A 17,335-nucleotide genomic window follows, 5' to 3' on the forward strand; every position below is an offset into this window, starting at 1 on the left:
ATAGTATTTTGTGATAAGCTTTGTAGTGGTGTGCGATAGCATAGTTGAATTGGGTTTATCTTTTTGTAAACATACATATATGTAGGTACCTATTTATTAAATACCCAAGCGTACACATTTTAGTTTTCAATTATCATTTCAAATATGTTATTTCAATTTTCAGACCTTGCTTCATATTTCGTCATCCGCCAAGCACCAAAAAGGATCGTATCGTATTTTTGCAACCCTTTTCAAATACCGTTTGGATTTCATTAGGATTTTGTGGCATCTTTACCATATGCTTGCTGTGGTTATTGACAACGGTCGAAAGACGCTTAGAGGCTTTGGGGGTCGTAGAAAAATTGGGTGAGCATGGAGGAGAGATAAAATTTGTAGTTTTTAAATTTGTTGCAGAACCTGAAGGTATAAGTTATAACCACTGCTTGCACTGTGGTACAGTTTTGTAAAATCTACAAAAAGCTCAAGAACAACTGAAGGAATTAGGAAGGTAAATACACTTACATAGATATAATTAGACAATAAATCTTAAGAAAAATAACTTTCGATTTAGCAGAAGGCCATTGGCTAATTCCTTGCTCTAAAAACGACGAGCTTAAAGACGCCCCTAGCCATCTGGACATGGCACTGGTTGGTCCTTGTCTCAAGATAACGATAATATCCATTGAGTTAGTTGACGGCGGCTAGTAACATTTCTTCTATGTTTGTTATGGATTACACTGTTGGAAAAAATAAGAGACTCGTCATATTTTGACCAGTTTTGACTATATTTTTTTGTTTTATTTAATGGTTAATACTTTTTTATGAAAGTCTCGCTAGTTATACAACAAAAAACATATTAACCCACACTTCAATCTTTTTACACAAATTATAAAAATTCAAAAATTTTTCACTAAAATTTAAAAATTTTTACTCTGAATGTTTAGACAATTTTTTAATATGAAGGTTTATATTATTATCCATTCAAATCTAGTATAATAAAGTTAAAGTTTCAAGTGGCTACAAAGTATGTTAAATTTTTTTTATACGGAAGAGAATACCTAGTACCATCAAAAAAAAAAAATTGTCATGGCTATTGAATGGGCTATAAAACTGCATATAAAATAAATTTCGAAAAATCCTGAATAAAAGTTAGACAGATAGGTGGCAACCCGCTACAAAATTTTCTGGGAGTAAACTGTCTTAAATCTTTTTAGTTTGATACTTGCATTGTAATATTTCATTTATTTTATCAATTTAATAATTGAATAAATTTTTTCAAACAGGTGGCATCCCCTCTCAAAAATATTTTTCACATTAAACTTTTCTAAACCTCTTTAGTTTGATACCCATATTACAATAATTAATTTATTGTATCAATGTAATCAAATTAAAATTTTCAAAAAGATGGCAACCTTCCACCAAAATATTTTCGACTATAAGCCTTCTTAAACCTGTTACTTTTGACAGCCATATTGCAATATGTACTTACTCTTATCAATTTATTTCACCTGCAATTTTCAAAGAGGTGGCGACCCTCTAATTATCATTTTTTCTATATTTTAAATTAGACCTTAAGCAATGCATGGGTGAAAACTGCATTCGCTTCTATGCATTAGTTTTCGAGTGATGCGCGTACAAACATACATAAATACAGATAGACAAAATTTCTGAAAATTGTTGGTTTGGCTTCTGTTGCTCTAGTATATATAATATTTGCCAGTGATCATTTTGCCAAGCCAAAAAACTGTGGCCATGGCTTTATTGGCCGACTTACCCACTCTGGCCCTCTTTGATATATACGATATGGCTATCGTTGGCTAGAGCCATCAAATTACTCAAGAGGTCAACTACTGGCTCCCACCATTGTCTGAGCCACCCCACCGCGACATTCACACGTTTTTTTTTGTAACGGCTCTCACCTACGTCTAGAGTCTCCGAACGACCAACATGTGCAGGTACCGGCTTCCCGAGATTCTTTGATCCCGACACCACTCACCATGGCTGTCGCCGTATCTGTGTGCTTAGAGGTGCGCACTTCCACTCGGTAAGGCGATGTTTAGAGCAAAAAAAAAAATAAAAACTTTTTTTTCTAACAGCGGTCGCCCCTCGGCAGCCAATGGCAGCAGCAACTTCTCATAAAAAGACATTTGTCGTAGGGGGGTCCTTAAAATAGGAAGCCCGAAATTGTGTACGGGGCACCCCTTTACTCTGTACTTCCTAAAAAATAAACACATCCACGAAATTTTGCAATAATTTGAGTGGTTTCAAAAATTTAAATTTTTTAAAACGCAAAAATTCGAGAAAATTTTTGACTATGATCAGCTATAACTCAGCGTACTGAAACCTATTCGTATAAATTCATAAAGTGGCTGACTTTGTCCAGATCAAAATTTTGTCGAATTTTTGCGATTTAAGAAAATCAAATTTTTTCAAACACGGCTAGCAACACTTACATTTTTTTCAAATTTGAAAATTTCGTGGAAGTTTTACTTTGTACGTATGTATAACGAAATAAAGCGCTGCCCTATGATTTCGATATTTTTAAGAACCACCCTAATATATATAATACATATCTGAGTACAGCTAGCACTCACAACACTTCTTCTAATCGATATTGCAAAAATGCCTTAAAAAAGAAACTCAAACTTCGCCCTAGCCAAAGTCAGTAACCTTCTGTAAGCCTTGAATCTATAGCAAATGGTTTGCTTCTACGTCCGTCTATAAAATTTATCAATTTTCTTCGACATTGTCGTACACATGAAATCTCATTAAACTGCCAGTTATTCCGTTAATAAAATTTTGCGCCCATTCCTTTTTTATCTGCGATGAAGTTCAAAATTTTTCTTTTCACTTTAGTAATTTTTATAACCTTCTACGCTGACGCCTTCATAAAATACACACCCATCTCTGTAGGCCAGTGAGGGGCAACCGATAGACAATGCAAAACTTTCTGACGTTATAAATCAAAACTTTCAATTTTCAAGCAATTCAAAGAGCCAAAATTGCGGCAAAACGCCAACAGGATACATGGGGCAGAGCTCCGAGGACGAACGTGCAGTGAGTGCACCAGCTAGTCAGTTGCAAGTTGGTATGCGTTGTCGTGCCTGAACTTTGGTAGTTTCATTCATCGATTGCCATTGCCAGTATGCAGCAATCGTAGGCAATCGCGCTGGTGATTAGTTGCAATGGCTGCTGCAGGACATGCTGGGGCACTGAGCAAATATCGTTTGCAAAAAGTTTGCAGCACGAAGGCTTGCTTGCTTTTGAAAAATGCGAGGAGCTCATTGCCATTAAATGCTCGGCTCCATTGCGTACGTATGGTGTATGCGCAGTGCTTTTGCGAATTTTGCGTTATTTCTTGCAACGCCCGAAGTCAAAAATGTTTTTATTCTTTCTCACACACTCTATGTTTTTCTTTCCATATCTCCTTTCATGCCAACAATTGACTGACTCCCTTGTGAATGCTGCGACACAAAAGGACAAAGCGTACGCGACAACAACAACAGCAACAGCAGTAAGAGTAACAACACCGCCAAACAACAGAGTGCAATCGGCGGTAATGATGAACTACTAGGACGTTACTGTTCCACACGAACGACGACGACGACGACGACGACAAGTGGCTGTGGCACAATGCATTGCTGCAGCAACGATAATGCCGCCGCAGCCGCCGCCTTGTTGTTTGGGCCAACAAAAGCGCAACGGAAACAAAAGATGGGCAAACTGGGAAAGTTGGTGCAACAGCAGCGCAAAGCGGAAGAACGGAAGAATGTGAAACGTATTAGCTGCAGGCCCTGCATGCTCGGCTGCGGCAGTGCGTGCTGCGGCCAGACAAGCACCGATGTGACGCAGCAGCGTTTCAGCTTATTCTTCGAGTCGGTGCTTTTCTACGTTAGTTCCATTTGTCAGCAAGGTAAGTCGCATGACGCCGCGCCCAGGGAGGTGGTGTGGAAAATCTAATATACGCAAGAACTTTGATAAAACGTGGGAAACTATCGAAATATTTGGAAGTAGTATGTTTGTGTGCTCACAGTGTTATTGGCTTTTGTGTATGTGAGTCGGCATGTGTGGCATGCAACGCAATTTAGGTGGTGCACACAAGTTTACTTTCCTACTTTGCTTTCATAACTAAGTACATAGTATAGTTTTGCTTCATTTCCTTAGGTCGGTTTAAGGTTGCTGGGTTCAATTTCGCTTGTTTGGCTTTGTTGCAAGACTTTCATTTTGTAAACATTACTGCACAAATTGTTACCGAGTTTGTGGGTGTAAGAACTATTTGCTTGATTTGTACAAAAGCAATCTTGATTGCCATGCTATTTACAAAGCAAGGCTGTTTAAGTGAAAAGTAGGGTTACATTGTGATTTGAAAGAACATATCTGTAATTTGAAGATTAGCAGGTGTGGCAAAGGCGATACGAGAGGTCTTTTAAAAATCCCAAGCTTAATTTAAAAAAGAAAATAAATTTTATACCTTATAAAACAAATCTAAAATATTTGCACAGACGGCCTTTTATGATCGATTAGTAAACAGATTCTTAAACTTATATATGAACAGTCAGTGAGAGATATAAATACTTAATAACTAGACACCGAATTTGACGACTTTCCCAGTGGATTTTGTGCGGTTTATTAGCAGGATAGGTTAGATTTAGTGAATAGCTCTGAAAAGAGGTCACTCGTAGGTCACAAAGCCCCATTGCGATGCCCAGGGTGTTTCCCCCATGCCTATCCCTACATACCTTTGAACCATTTTGAATCTCTAGCGCATGCTAGCAGTCTCTCCAGTGGAGCTATCTCCAAGTTATCCAGGCTCTCGAAGAAATGGTCCCCAAGAAATTTTCAGGTATTTTCCTTGGAGTGGTCATTGGTCCAGTGTCTCGTTAGTGTTCCTGTGAGAAACCTAACGTTTCGCTTTGAAAGCCTTAATAAACTCCAAGCTCCTCGTTCGTCGAGCCGTGGCCAGAGCGAGCGCGATACCGTGCAGGTGTGCAGATTTTTCCACCTACTGTTGGCGGCTGCCCTGGTCACTCTCTCAACTTCTGGGGACAGAAATTGCAGGGGTGCTTTTACGATATGGATCGTTTCCCCAAGTCCCATCTCAGATCCCTTTCTAGAACATTCGTCCGCTACATCGCTCTGTTCCGAGACCCAGTAGAGATTGATTGTGTGTTGCTGTAGAGCTTGTAGAGATCTTCGAAATTTCTTAACGCAAATCGAGTTAGTCGTTGCCAACCCGAAGGCGTTGACGGCAACTTGATTGCCAACAAGGAAGACAAGTTCAGATGGAGCTAAGTCGATCATGCTCACTAGCTTTGCTGCAATGTCGTTGGCATATAGCAGTGATCTGGGAGTCTATAGGACTCTCTCAAAGAGAACTCCTGGGAAAAGACCCAGATCCTGTTCATCGCTGAAGTTCTCAGGAGTAAGGCGTCGCGCGATCTGAATTCCATTATTTTTGGGAGATATGATGAGTGGCTGGTGGGTCTTAAATCTTTTGCCGTGCTGTGGCCCATCTTCCCTACTTTAGGAATGAAGAGCACTCTTATCTCCCTCCATGGCTAAGGAATATAGCTAAGGGAGAGACTCGTTAGGCAGGGAGTTATCGTGGCACTCGTTGTAGCATTGCTGGAATGATTCCATGCGGACCCGGAGATTCATAGGGTTGGAAGACTAATGATAATTTTTTCGACTGAACTGTCTAGCCGATGGGTACGAGCGTGTTCTGTCTGAGGAGTGTCTGTGTCCCCTGCGTTATCGCATCAAGAGAAGTGGTCGTCTCTATCAGGTGTTCTAGTGTTTCAAGGCTGATTTCGGTGTGCCCTCCTCCTGGCTTTTACAGAAAACCGGGAGGAGCAGGCCCTTTCAAAAGGCACCTCCCTCATCGCGCGGCTTCAGTTGTCGATTCGAGGTCTTCACACAAAATTTACCGATGCGATCATTTTGTTATACTTTTTCATGTGTTAATCCGTTCTATGTTCATGAGAGATATAAAAAGATTCATGGCTGGAGATTTAAATTCAGTGCACTCTGTTGTAAACACGTTGAGACTATAACTAAATAAGCATCTGTCAATTTCAAAAGGCAGTTCATAAGCCCAGAAGTCTAAGGTTCGCCTGAGTGGCGCCACGACTACGTTTTTTTTTCTTTTTAATCTCAGCTCAGAATAGCGCTGTAAGAGTTCGTGGGCAGAAATACGTCGCATGCTGGCCTACCGCGAATGAGTTACAGAAGTTCTTGACAAAAAAATTGTTTTTATTTTCAAACCGGTTTTGATGTTGTGCCATCCTCAGTGTAATTTTTCGTTCTCTCAAACTGAAAATGGCACCGAGTTATCGAGTTGATCAGCATCAACGCTGCCACCTATGATTTTAGAAAATTATAGATAATAGGGTGGTCCTCAAATTATCAGCATGCACATTTTTTATGGGGCACCTTCTTATTTTGTTCTACGTAAAAATAAGGACATCGATGAAAATTTCAAAATTTGTAATACATTTTTCGAGGTCGCTAACAGGTTTTGAAAAAATTTAAACAAAAAAAAAAAAAATTGAAATTAAAACACATAAGTTCATAAACTCGCTGAGTTATAGCTGGGCAAAAAAATTTGGGCGAATAAATTTTTTCAAAGCCAAAAGTTTAGCTTTTATTTTGAAATTTTCGTGGATGCCTTCAATTGGTACGTAGAATAAAATAAAATTGTATGTGTCCCATGTTGTGGATATTTTAAGTACCACTCTAATAGATTGATTAAAAACGTCTTGGGCTTACTGAAAATAGCGAGAAAAGGCTTGAAGGTCCAGAACTAATTTAGTTAATTTTCATTTCATAGTCATTTCAAATGTCTCTAGCCTCTGCCATGATGCTTTCAAAATGCACCTATAATTCACATACGTAAGTATGTAATTAAAGGTATGTGAATACATATGAACATATGTTAGTTCTCCAGCGGCATACCTAGTTTTTGGTAAATAAGGGAATGCGCTTCACGGCTCCAATCGATTGCAGCTAAAAGCAAGTGAGCAGAATAATTGTGGTTGCATGAGTGACTTACACACAATGCGGAGGTAATGACTTCAGAGTTTAGTTTCGTGAAACTGCAAGTAATTCGACTATTTAGCTGTAGATAAATTACATGGCAAGTACTTAGTATTGGCGGTGATGTATAATTTTCCGCAATTGGCAGCGGAGAATGTGAAAAGTTCGTAGAATTGTAAGGTAATATAGGAATAGTGCTAATTACTTCAGAGCTTTAGGGAATATACAAAATCGCACAAGAACTATGTACATTATCTGAAATTAAAAAAAAAAAATTTTAGATAAAAAAGTTGAACAATTTTAAGGTCAATACATGCGTAACTGATAAATGCTACACTTCTTGGCTATATGCTTGTGTTTTGAAATACCCAAATGCAGAACGCCTAAAAGTCTACTCTTTCCTCTTGAGTTCTGTATTTCCTATTTCACATAATCCGAATTATTTTGGCGGCCACTGAATGTACAAAATACTACGTAAAACTGTGGCTGCTTGCATTTGCTGGCATGTACTCTCACTCTTCTACTTTAATTGTTCTTTATTTCTACAATGTATTTATTTGCACCGATCGAATGCTTCCTTGCTTGCTGTTGCCCAACATTAGGACTGACATTTTCGACAAGTTTCTTTTCGGGTCGCTGCATCGTTATTACCAGTCTGCTCTTCGCTTTCGCCATCTATCAATTCTATTCGGCCAGCATTGTGGGCACTTTGCTGATGGAGAAACCGAAAACGATACGGACATTGCGTGATTTGATACACAGTTCGCTGGAAGTTGGAATAGAAGATATTGCCTATAATCGTGACTACTTTTTGGTGAGCAAAAATAAAGAAAACTGCCTTGCACATATTTTGGTGCTCAAATTCAGAGACTTCTCGTAGAATTGTTTTTTTTTTTGCAATACAAATTATTTTTAAATTTTTTCTTATTCTTTGCCAGCGCACTAAAGACCCCATCGCCATGGAATTATACGCCAAGAAAGTGACCACCGTTCCAACGCATAGTGAAACGCACACAGCGACGAAAGTTGGGAATGCAACCGCATTGCCGCTGCCCGATGCAGCTGGCTTGCAACCCAATGTGGAGCTTACCGAAGCGCAAAAGTCAAAGGCATACCGCGATATATTGCATAGTCATGAGACGGGTGCGCATGCCAAGATAAATGAGGCATCCAATTGGTATGATCCGCAATATGGTGTGGATAAGATACGTAGGGGAAGTGAGTATGGGTGTGTGTGTGTGGAATGCTAAATAAATGCTTCAAAGTATTTAAAAACTTTCAGTTTCAATGCTATGATTTTGGTTAACAGTTTTGTTTAATGTTATTTATTAAATGCTGACCACAATTTTCACCAATTAAAAGTAGATTTCTTTACCACAAAGCAGCAGAGCAGCAACTTTTCTAAACACACAAACGGCGGCTAAGTAACCACATGGAATGCATACATACAAATATATGTATGTACCATAAAAATGCACATGTGCTTCCTATAGATACTTATCTGCCTATTCACAATTGTTTTTTTTTTAATATTTATTTTCAAGTGTAAAAAGGATATCTATTTACCCTTCAGAATTTAACTGCAGGGCTTTTAAACTACAATTACGAACGTAACCAACAAACTGGCAGCAGCAAAGGAAGTGAGATGTTGTCATGCACACTATAGTTGTTGCTGCTGCTATTCTTATTCCCCCGCCCCCCCCTCTCCCAATTATTATGCCCGACTACTATTGTAAGTGAAACGGGAAACGGGAAACCGGAGACCGCAAACCGAAAAATGCAAGAATAATTCCTAACGCTTTGGCGCTTTTTCTAGCCGGCGCTCGTCTTTTGCTTGCTATTCATATGTTTTATTTATTGTTGCTGTTGGTTTTTGAGCGCTTACTGCATGGTCGGTGGCACTGGATATGGAAATTACTTGTGCATTTTTTGCTTTCAACGCACATAACCGCACTGAGCTCGTACAACACATACATACATATGTATGAGTACTTCTATTTTGCGTGCGTTGTGCCAAACGCATATGTACGTGTGTGTAGTGCGCTTCGTATGGTGTGCATGCATGACCGTAAGCTTGCGGTTTTGTATTTCAATTCGTTACAGTTATACTCTAGATACTAGATACCTAATTTTCTTTGCTGGTGGTATGGAGGGTTGCGATGGGCTTTAAAGTGTAGAATAGCGCTGTAGTGAATAATCTTTCTACTTGAATGCAGTTTGAAGTCAAATTGAAGGCATCAAATTTTAATTAATACAAATAGTTGTTTTGTTATTAGAAATTTAACGTAAATAATGAATTTAGTAAAAGGTTATCTAACGCAACACTGACAAATTAATTCAAATTGGGGAAGGTAATTATCAAAACTTTTCAAAAGCAACCTCAGTGAACTGTTTTTCGCGTTGTTAAACGATTTTAAACAGACCTTTGATCTAATGAAAGTTTTCGGTAAAAAAAGGGGTCCACATGATCGGGATAAGTCAAATGAAGTTGTGAAAAGATCCAAACAAAGAAAAAAAACAGTTTTTTTTTGGTGTGGCTGGAACCAGCAATCGATCTTGCCTCCAACCTTCTGCAGTCACTAAGAGAATATACTATGTAGGTAATCTATCTAGTTTGTAGGATACTTAATGTCTTCCTTTCGATCGGTGTTTTCGATTTATGCAAACAGATTAAAAATAGTGAGATTTCGTAATAAAAATAATATCACAACACTTGTATTTCATAAGGATAATTTTACTTATAACTGGAGTAGAATTCTAGAGTCACTTTATTGAAAACCACTTCGATATTTAGAAAAAGTACAAAGCACAGCCTCTAACCCTAATCTGTTTCCAAGCCTTCACTGTGATGAAACCCCAATAGTATATATGAAGCCCATAGTATGCCTAGAATTGCTTTTAGTCTAAATAACCAAGTCACATCAAATCGTGCTAGCGCAGGCGTCCCGGTTGAATTAGATGCATTCTGATACGAGTATGCGTAGTTACTTCTCTCATAATAATTAAATTTGATGTGCAGTCTCTGCTGCATATATCTATGTACTTATGTATCTAGGGATGTATGTATGTGCGTCCATACGAATAAATGAAATATAGATGCTCATTGGCTTTGCGTAACCAGAGAAGAAACCAGCTGCTATAAACGCCTTCAGCATAGTAGCCTAAATTTTCTATTCTCTACAAATTCTCGGAATGCCACAGTGGAATTTTTTACACATATATTTTGGTTTAATTTTTCCACTTGCTAATTCATTATTCTCGAATATGCCAAGGCGAAACTATCCTCGAGAAAAACAAATGTATGCATACATACATGTGCTAACTGCCTTTAAAAATAGCATTGCCAAGAGCTAAGAATCTACTACATATATATAGTGGCGAAAATATAAATAGGGAAGGGGCATTTTAGAATTGTTTGGCTATTTTCGTTTCATTTAAATAATGTTTATTATTTTTTTATGAAAGTATAGTTCGTTATTTAACGAAATCCATGCACGTCAAAATTTCAAATTTTGTGCACACATTAGGAAAAATTGACAAAATTTGGAAAATTCGACAATATTTCATCCAGTTGGGAAAAATTTAGATGGCTAGCACTTACCGCTGATTTTTGACGATTATTTTTTTGTGTAAGGTGTTGCTCATTTTCTCCGATTCCAATAGTTTGTGTGGAAGAAAATGCGCCTACAAAAAAATGCGAAAAATCAACGGCGGCCCTACTTTAAATTTGCAAATAATAAAATCTTTTTGTACAAATTCTATATAAGTAAACTAAAATATAGTCAATTATCTTTCATTTGTGGTATTTTTTGTTCAACTTATTTATACCGTCGAAGAATAATGAATTTTTGAAAAAAACATTTATATTAAACTTTTTTTGCGAATAACTTTTGCAAAAATTTTACTTTCGCTAAAATATTGAGAAGACAAATTTTTCACTCTGAGAGCTATCGATCATCAAAGTATATTACCAAAAATTTTTTGTGTGCTGATTTCAAAAATTCAAAAAATTAAAAATTAAAAATTATTTGAAAGTTTGAAATGTTCTGCAAAGTTAGGAATTTTGATTTACATGGTTTAGATAGTAACGGTTTTAGAGAGTGAGCTATATTTTCATAAAAAAAAAAATTGTTAAACAACAATGTCGTTTACCTATTTACTTTCTCGTTACCGTACATATGTATGCTCAGATGCATGTAAGTTGGTCAGCTTTAAGCAAGGGATCGCATGATACACTTTTCTATTATCTACTGGAAACAAGAGCATATGTAGTTAGATGTGAAAATTTGCATATGTACATATGTATAGTTGTTAGTTAGTTATATTTGGTTCATTGAAACCGCATACTTGTGCCACAATGCAAATGCATTTGCATTTGAATTAGGTTTTCCCCTAGGTCGCTTGCACTTGCGCTGCTTTTTTTTTTTTACATTTATTTAGCTCTCATTTTATTTTGTTTTTTTTTAAATCTTTTTTTACGAAATTGTAATTTTAGCTTGCTAGCGTAATAAAAAGAAAGAAAATATACTCGCACACAGTCATGTAAGTATGTATGTATGTACGCATATTTGCAAATATGTACATTTGTACGTATTAAATTGTACTTGTCTGCATGGCGGACGTGTGCGCTCAGGCGACGGCATCTAATATTCCTTTGCAATTATTATAGCACATACGCATTGTGGTTTGCCAGATAATTGCTAAAGTAAATATGCAGTGCACAAATACATATACACACACACACGCACACATAGGACTGCAGTTGCTGTTCTCACATGCCTTTATGGGATTTTAAATGTTTTTGCTTTGTACATACTCGCTCTTAGGTTACTCATACGCCACGGTGGCTCTCACATACCACTGCCTAGCCGCTGGGGAAATATAAGTACATACATATATATGTATATGAAGTTTTCACTGCTATTATTAAGATTTATTATTATTATAATTCAAATTAGCTGAATTTTTGCAAATAATATTCATATCAAATATTTTATATGCTTCTGCGTTACGCCTTCTCATTCTTAAGTATGTATTTGCTTTCGCTGCTTGCCTCTAGCCAACGCAGTGCATTGCTCTAGGTTATACTGCATATTTATTTTTGACATCAAGTTATTTTAATAAGTTAATTTCTTGCTTGTTTTTCTTTCAGAGTTTGCCTTTCATGTTGATGTGGCAACCGCATATAAAATTATTGCGGACACATTCAATGAAAAGGAGATTTGCGAACTCACAGAAATTCAACTATTTCCGCCACAAAAAATGGTCAGCATCGTGCAGAAGGGTTCACCATTGCGCAAAATGATTACATACGGGTAACTAAGAGCAACTACATTTTATTAACCACATATATATATGGAAATATAATTGATGTATTATTAGATTTTCTTTTGTAAATATTTGCGTGTGTGTGTGTGCGTGCGTGCGAGCGTTACTTTTGCTGCATAAATCCAGATATTATTCGGGTGTATTCATCATTGTGGTTGGATTTTGTTTGTCATTTTTCAGCGAAAAAATTTATACTTTTAAATGAACTTGCATTTATTTTTAGTTTTTTTTTTATTAATAAATCGGGTTGCAAAGACATTTTAATGTACGTATAAAAATGAAATCCTATAAATCCAGTGAGACGAAGTATTAGAGAAATGTCTACTACATTCAGAATTCGCGTAATAAATCTTGAGTTCAAACAAAATTTGTGAAAATAATTCCAAAGGCGCCTTAAGTTAACCCGAGAGGACGCGCTGGCATTTATCCACAGTGCCAGGTGCCAGGGCATAGGAAACCAAAAAATATCCAAACACATGCAGCAATTAATGTACTCGCGAAACTCTGAGCCAAATGTATCGAAACTGCATTTTTTGTTTTCCTCTCTGACGTAAAGATTTTTTAAAAGGACTTTGTACTTTAAAAATTTGTTTAATTCCAAAAATTATTTAAAAATTTCAGTGCAATGCAGAATAACAATATCGCTATCAAATAAAAGAGAAAATTTTGTTGAATCTAAAAAAATTAAACGTAAAAAAACAATAAGGACGAAATTTGAGGACATAATTAAAAAAAAAAAAAACAAAATAAGATTGCGAAATATAAATATTTCAAAAATAAAGTATTGTCAAATTTCAAGGATTGAATTTTGAAAGATTGTTTCAATACCCACTTGTCCTTAAGTACCAATAAATTTATTTTGCATTAATTTTACAGAATTTTCACTTTAATTTTATACCAATATTGTTTTTCTAAATTGCACTGAATTTTAAAAGTTTTTTTTTGAAATAATAGGTTGTGTTTAATTTTAAAGTCCTTTAAAAAATCCTGACGTCAGAGAGAAAAACTAAAAACCAAGTTTTACTGTATTTGGAATACGATTTTGCGAAAGTCTAAATTTTTGTGAGTGTAAAATTTACTGTTCGCAAATTTCTCGGAGGGTGTACAAGCCAATCGGACCTCAGATTCGGATTCAGCGGGTCGAAACACACGTCGTTAGGTAGATCGGGTAAATACACAGATAAATTTTTTTTTGTGTGTCGGTCTAATTGTTATCGTTTCTATGGTTGTAAGTTAGGTTAAAATGCGCTACTTGGAAACTGATAAACATTTTGGTGATTTTTCATAAAAATATAAATTTTATATAAAAATATAATATTTTTCTGCTTATTTAAATTTGAAATGTTCTTAGGCTGCTTCACCAATTGTTTGGTTAATATCTGCACAAAATACTTCTAGATTAAAGTATAAACATTTTATGAGCATCCTCTAAATTTTTACTTAGAAACGTAAAGTTTGGTGCCAACACCTCATTCGGAAAGCGGAATAATTTTGAATTTTTTTTTGGTTTTTTGGACCACCTTAATGCATATATGTTTAAATTTGCTTCGAAATCCACTTGAAGAATTTATGTCTTAAAGATGATGTCATGTAATAGAGCACAAAAACAAAAAAAAAAAACAATTACGTAAACATATGTACATTAGACTGCACCACCAAAAACAAGTGGCGGTTTTTCCGCCAGGATTACAAAATGTATCTATTATATTTGAAGATTTTCATCAAAATATTTCGTAAAAGTATTATGATTTACGTTAGCTAGACCGATTTGAAATTACCTCCAAAAATGGAGTTTTTTATGAATAAAAATAGTTTCATAAAAGATTTGTTAAAAAAAACCATCAAAGTATAGGAAAGATAGGAGACAAATGAAAATTTAGCATACCTTAGGGAGACGGATGAATGTACATTAGGGTGCACCACTCTTCATACAAAAAAAAAAAAAAAATTGGTACCATTTTTCCATCGGAATTATAAAGTTTATTGTATTTAAGACTTTTGCCGAAATATTTCGTAAAAATATTAAGATTTACGTGAGCTGTGCCGATTTGAAAATATCTCAAAAAATTTAGTTTTCTGTGAATCAAAATATTTTTTTTTAATTTTTTGAAAAAAGTCACAACAGTTTAAGCTTAAAAAATCCGCATAAAAATATTAAACAATTTGTTCAATGGAATCACAACAATGAGATTTTTGATGCTGTTTTTGAACTTTTTTCAAAGATAGGTTTAAGTAAAACTAGAATAACTCAGCCAAAATTAAACTAATTCAGACTTGTGAGATATCACTAGAAAGGTATTTTTATTTCTTTGCAAAAAAAATCATTCACGCCCCAATTTTTTTTTTTTCAAATATCAACACATCTTAACCAACTTGGAATGAAGCTCGTTCATCCTAGCTTTCTCTTTCATACTTTGAATGAGTTTATTTGCAAATAAAAGGGGCGAGAAAATACCTTTCTAAGGACACCTCACAGTAAGTCTGAATCGGTTTAGTTTTGGTTGAGCTACTCAAGTTTTACTTAAACCAATCTTTGAAAAAAGTACAAAAACAGCATCAAAAATCTAATTATTATGATTCCGAGGAAAATTTATTAAGCTTAAACTGTTTTGTCATATGAGGAGATTTTTTTTTAAATAAAAAAAAAATATTTTTATTTATAGAAAACTAAATTTTTTGAGATATTTTCAAATCGGCCCAGCTCACGTAAATCGTAATATTTTTCCGAAATATTTCGGCGAAAGTCTTAAAATATAATAAATTTTACAATTGCGATGGAGCAACGGTACCGATTTTTTTTTTTGTATAGAGTGTTGCACCTTATGTACCCCTAAAGTATGCTAGATTTTCATTTGTCTCCTATCTATCCTATACTTTCAATTTACATACATACATAGTTGAAGAAGATATTTCGCTTTCGCAAAGCATATCGCTCCTCCTTTGGTGTCTAACTTGCCATGCAACTGCAGCAATTTTTATCAACCAAGAAAGTACACAGAAATATCCAAAGCAACAATAAAATTGAGTTAAAAGTTAAAAGTGCTGCGGTCATGCAACATCCTTTCCAAGGGAAGACTTTACCTCTTGCGAAAGTATTGTCGGACCGCTGATAGCAATAAACTACAAAGAGCGAGCACAGAAGGTTGCAAGTAATGCAAAATATGCAACTTGTTTTTACGCAGCAGCATAGAAAAATAATTGAGAAAATTATGAGGAGACAATATTGTGTGCAATACTCTGGTGTTTGAAGTACTATGCCAGCTAAAAAGGATGGGGTGGGTGGATAAGAAATATAAGGGATGCTGAAGTAAACTGGAAATGTTTAGGGAAAAGTGAGTGAGGGTACTACGATAGATACTGTAGATAGATGTATACTGTAAAAGTATGAAGGGCACGAATGAATGTATGTATGCGTGCATGGTGTAAAATGGTAATGGCAACGAGAAAATATATGTACTTGCAAAAATATGATGTTACTGAGTGCATTTCCTCACAAATATTTGCATTTTATGCTAAATTCAACGAAATATGATCGAAGCATATATCTAGGGACTTATGAGTCTAAATGACGAACAAAAATTTACTGGTGTATGCTACGCCAACAAAAAAGGTGCTCTGTCAATTTGAGGCCAAAATGCCGTCTCAACTCAATTTCGAATAGTCAAAAATGTATGTATGTATGTCTGTATCCGAAAAAGATAAATTTTGAAAAAAAGTGCACATCAAATTTTTAGGCTTAAATGCTGCTTGTGCGAAAAATTTCCTTCTCTGTAAATTCGCCTAAAATTGATGAATTTTCTAACTGAAAATCAGAAAGACATGCTCGTTTTCACATGTACATACACACATACACATGTACATATGTATCTAAGTATTTAGGTGTGCATTTCCTACATCAAGTTAGGCATTTCTACACTCCACCACTCCCGCTTATAAATACAGAATTGTTGGCAATTTCTGACATAAACATTTAGCCCATATATAATGTTTGTGCCTGTGCGATAAGATTTATTACGCTCGCTCATTGAAAAACTGGACAATTGTTCTGCATGGGTTAGATGTCTGTGTTGGAGAAGCTATCATATGGTATATCACATAAAAGGATTTTATGCAGTCACAGCTGCTGAGTGGAAAGTGGAAGGAGGTTTGCGTTGTTTGGAAGACATGTCATGTTCATGACAAGGGAGCATAAGATGCCAAACTGGCATGGGATCGGGTGTGCTGCACTAGGAGTAAACTTAGTAAAGATACTTATATACTACTGTAGGATGAAGACTACAGGTATACAAGTTGCATGTACATAATCATTAGGGTGTTCGTTTTTTTTATAACGAGTTGTTCAGACGGTGCCGTGCTGTGGGCATGTTTGTAGTATTTTCTCGGGACCAGAAAATTTAAAACGAACGGGCTCCCCATTTTCAAAATAAGAAAACCCTGAAAAACCGGTTTTATTTTACAAATTTTCTCCACAGTAACACCTACTGTTAGTCAGAAATCATGACCAAAATTGCAATACGACTGTTTTGGGCATATCTACTAACACTAAATTTTTGCACATGCACTTCTCAACTGCTATGTAGTAAAACTTTCATAAGTTATAATTTGATGATAGTTTAAATCATGCTCGGCCTAGTCTGATGCATCCTACGGACAATGCTTCCGGAGCCTTTTGCGGACTCTGCATGACTTATAATCATGCAGAGGTGTTAAATGATCTTCACCATTAGCCACAGTGCCTACCCACAATTTTTCTGCGAATAAATATTTTTTTTTATACATACATATGTACATTCAAACATACTGGTCTCTCTTCTCATAGAGTTATTCAAAAATAGGTATGGACTAGATATATCAAACAAGTAGCAGCATTAGGGCAAAAACCATATTCACTTGTATTTTGTTGTTGCTTATAATCTCGAAAGTATTAAACAAATTTTAAGTTTTTTAAATACCATAGTATGTGAAATACATATCAACTCCAAAAAGAAAAGAA

General features: G+C 35.7%; 1 protein-coding gene across 1 annotated transcript in view; it reads left to right on the forward strand.

Annotated features, from left to right (window-relative positions):
* LOC118746373 overlaps window positions 1-17,335 on the forward strand; it is a 54,375-nt gene that overhangs the window by 29,005 nt on the left and 8,035 nt on the right. The window contains exons 9-13 of the mRNA XM_036480228.1: window positions 164-345; window positions 3,458-3,892; window positions 7,617-7,828; window positions 7,953-8,232; window positions 12,167-12,329. Coding sequence (XP_036336121.1) covers window positions 164-345; window positions 3,458-3,892; window positions 7,617-7,828; window positions 7,953-8,232; window positions 12,167-12,329 — 1,272 coding nt within the window. The remainder of the gene's footprint in view (window positions 1-163; window positions 346-3,457; window positions 3,893-7,616; window positions 7,829-7,952; window positions 8,233-12,166; window positions 12,330-17,335) is intronic.

The sequence above is a fragment of the Rhagoletis pomonella genome, unplaced genomic scaffold (assembly GCF_013731165.1).
Source record: "Rhagoletis pomonella isolate Grant_MI unplaced genomic scaffold, Rhpom_1.0 Rhpom_scaffold_00010, whole genome shotgun sequence".
In the NCBI taxonomy this organism is placed as follows: domain Eukaryota; kingdom Metazoa; phylum Arthropoda; class Insecta; order Diptera; family Tephritidae; genus Rhagoletis; species Rhagoletis pomonella.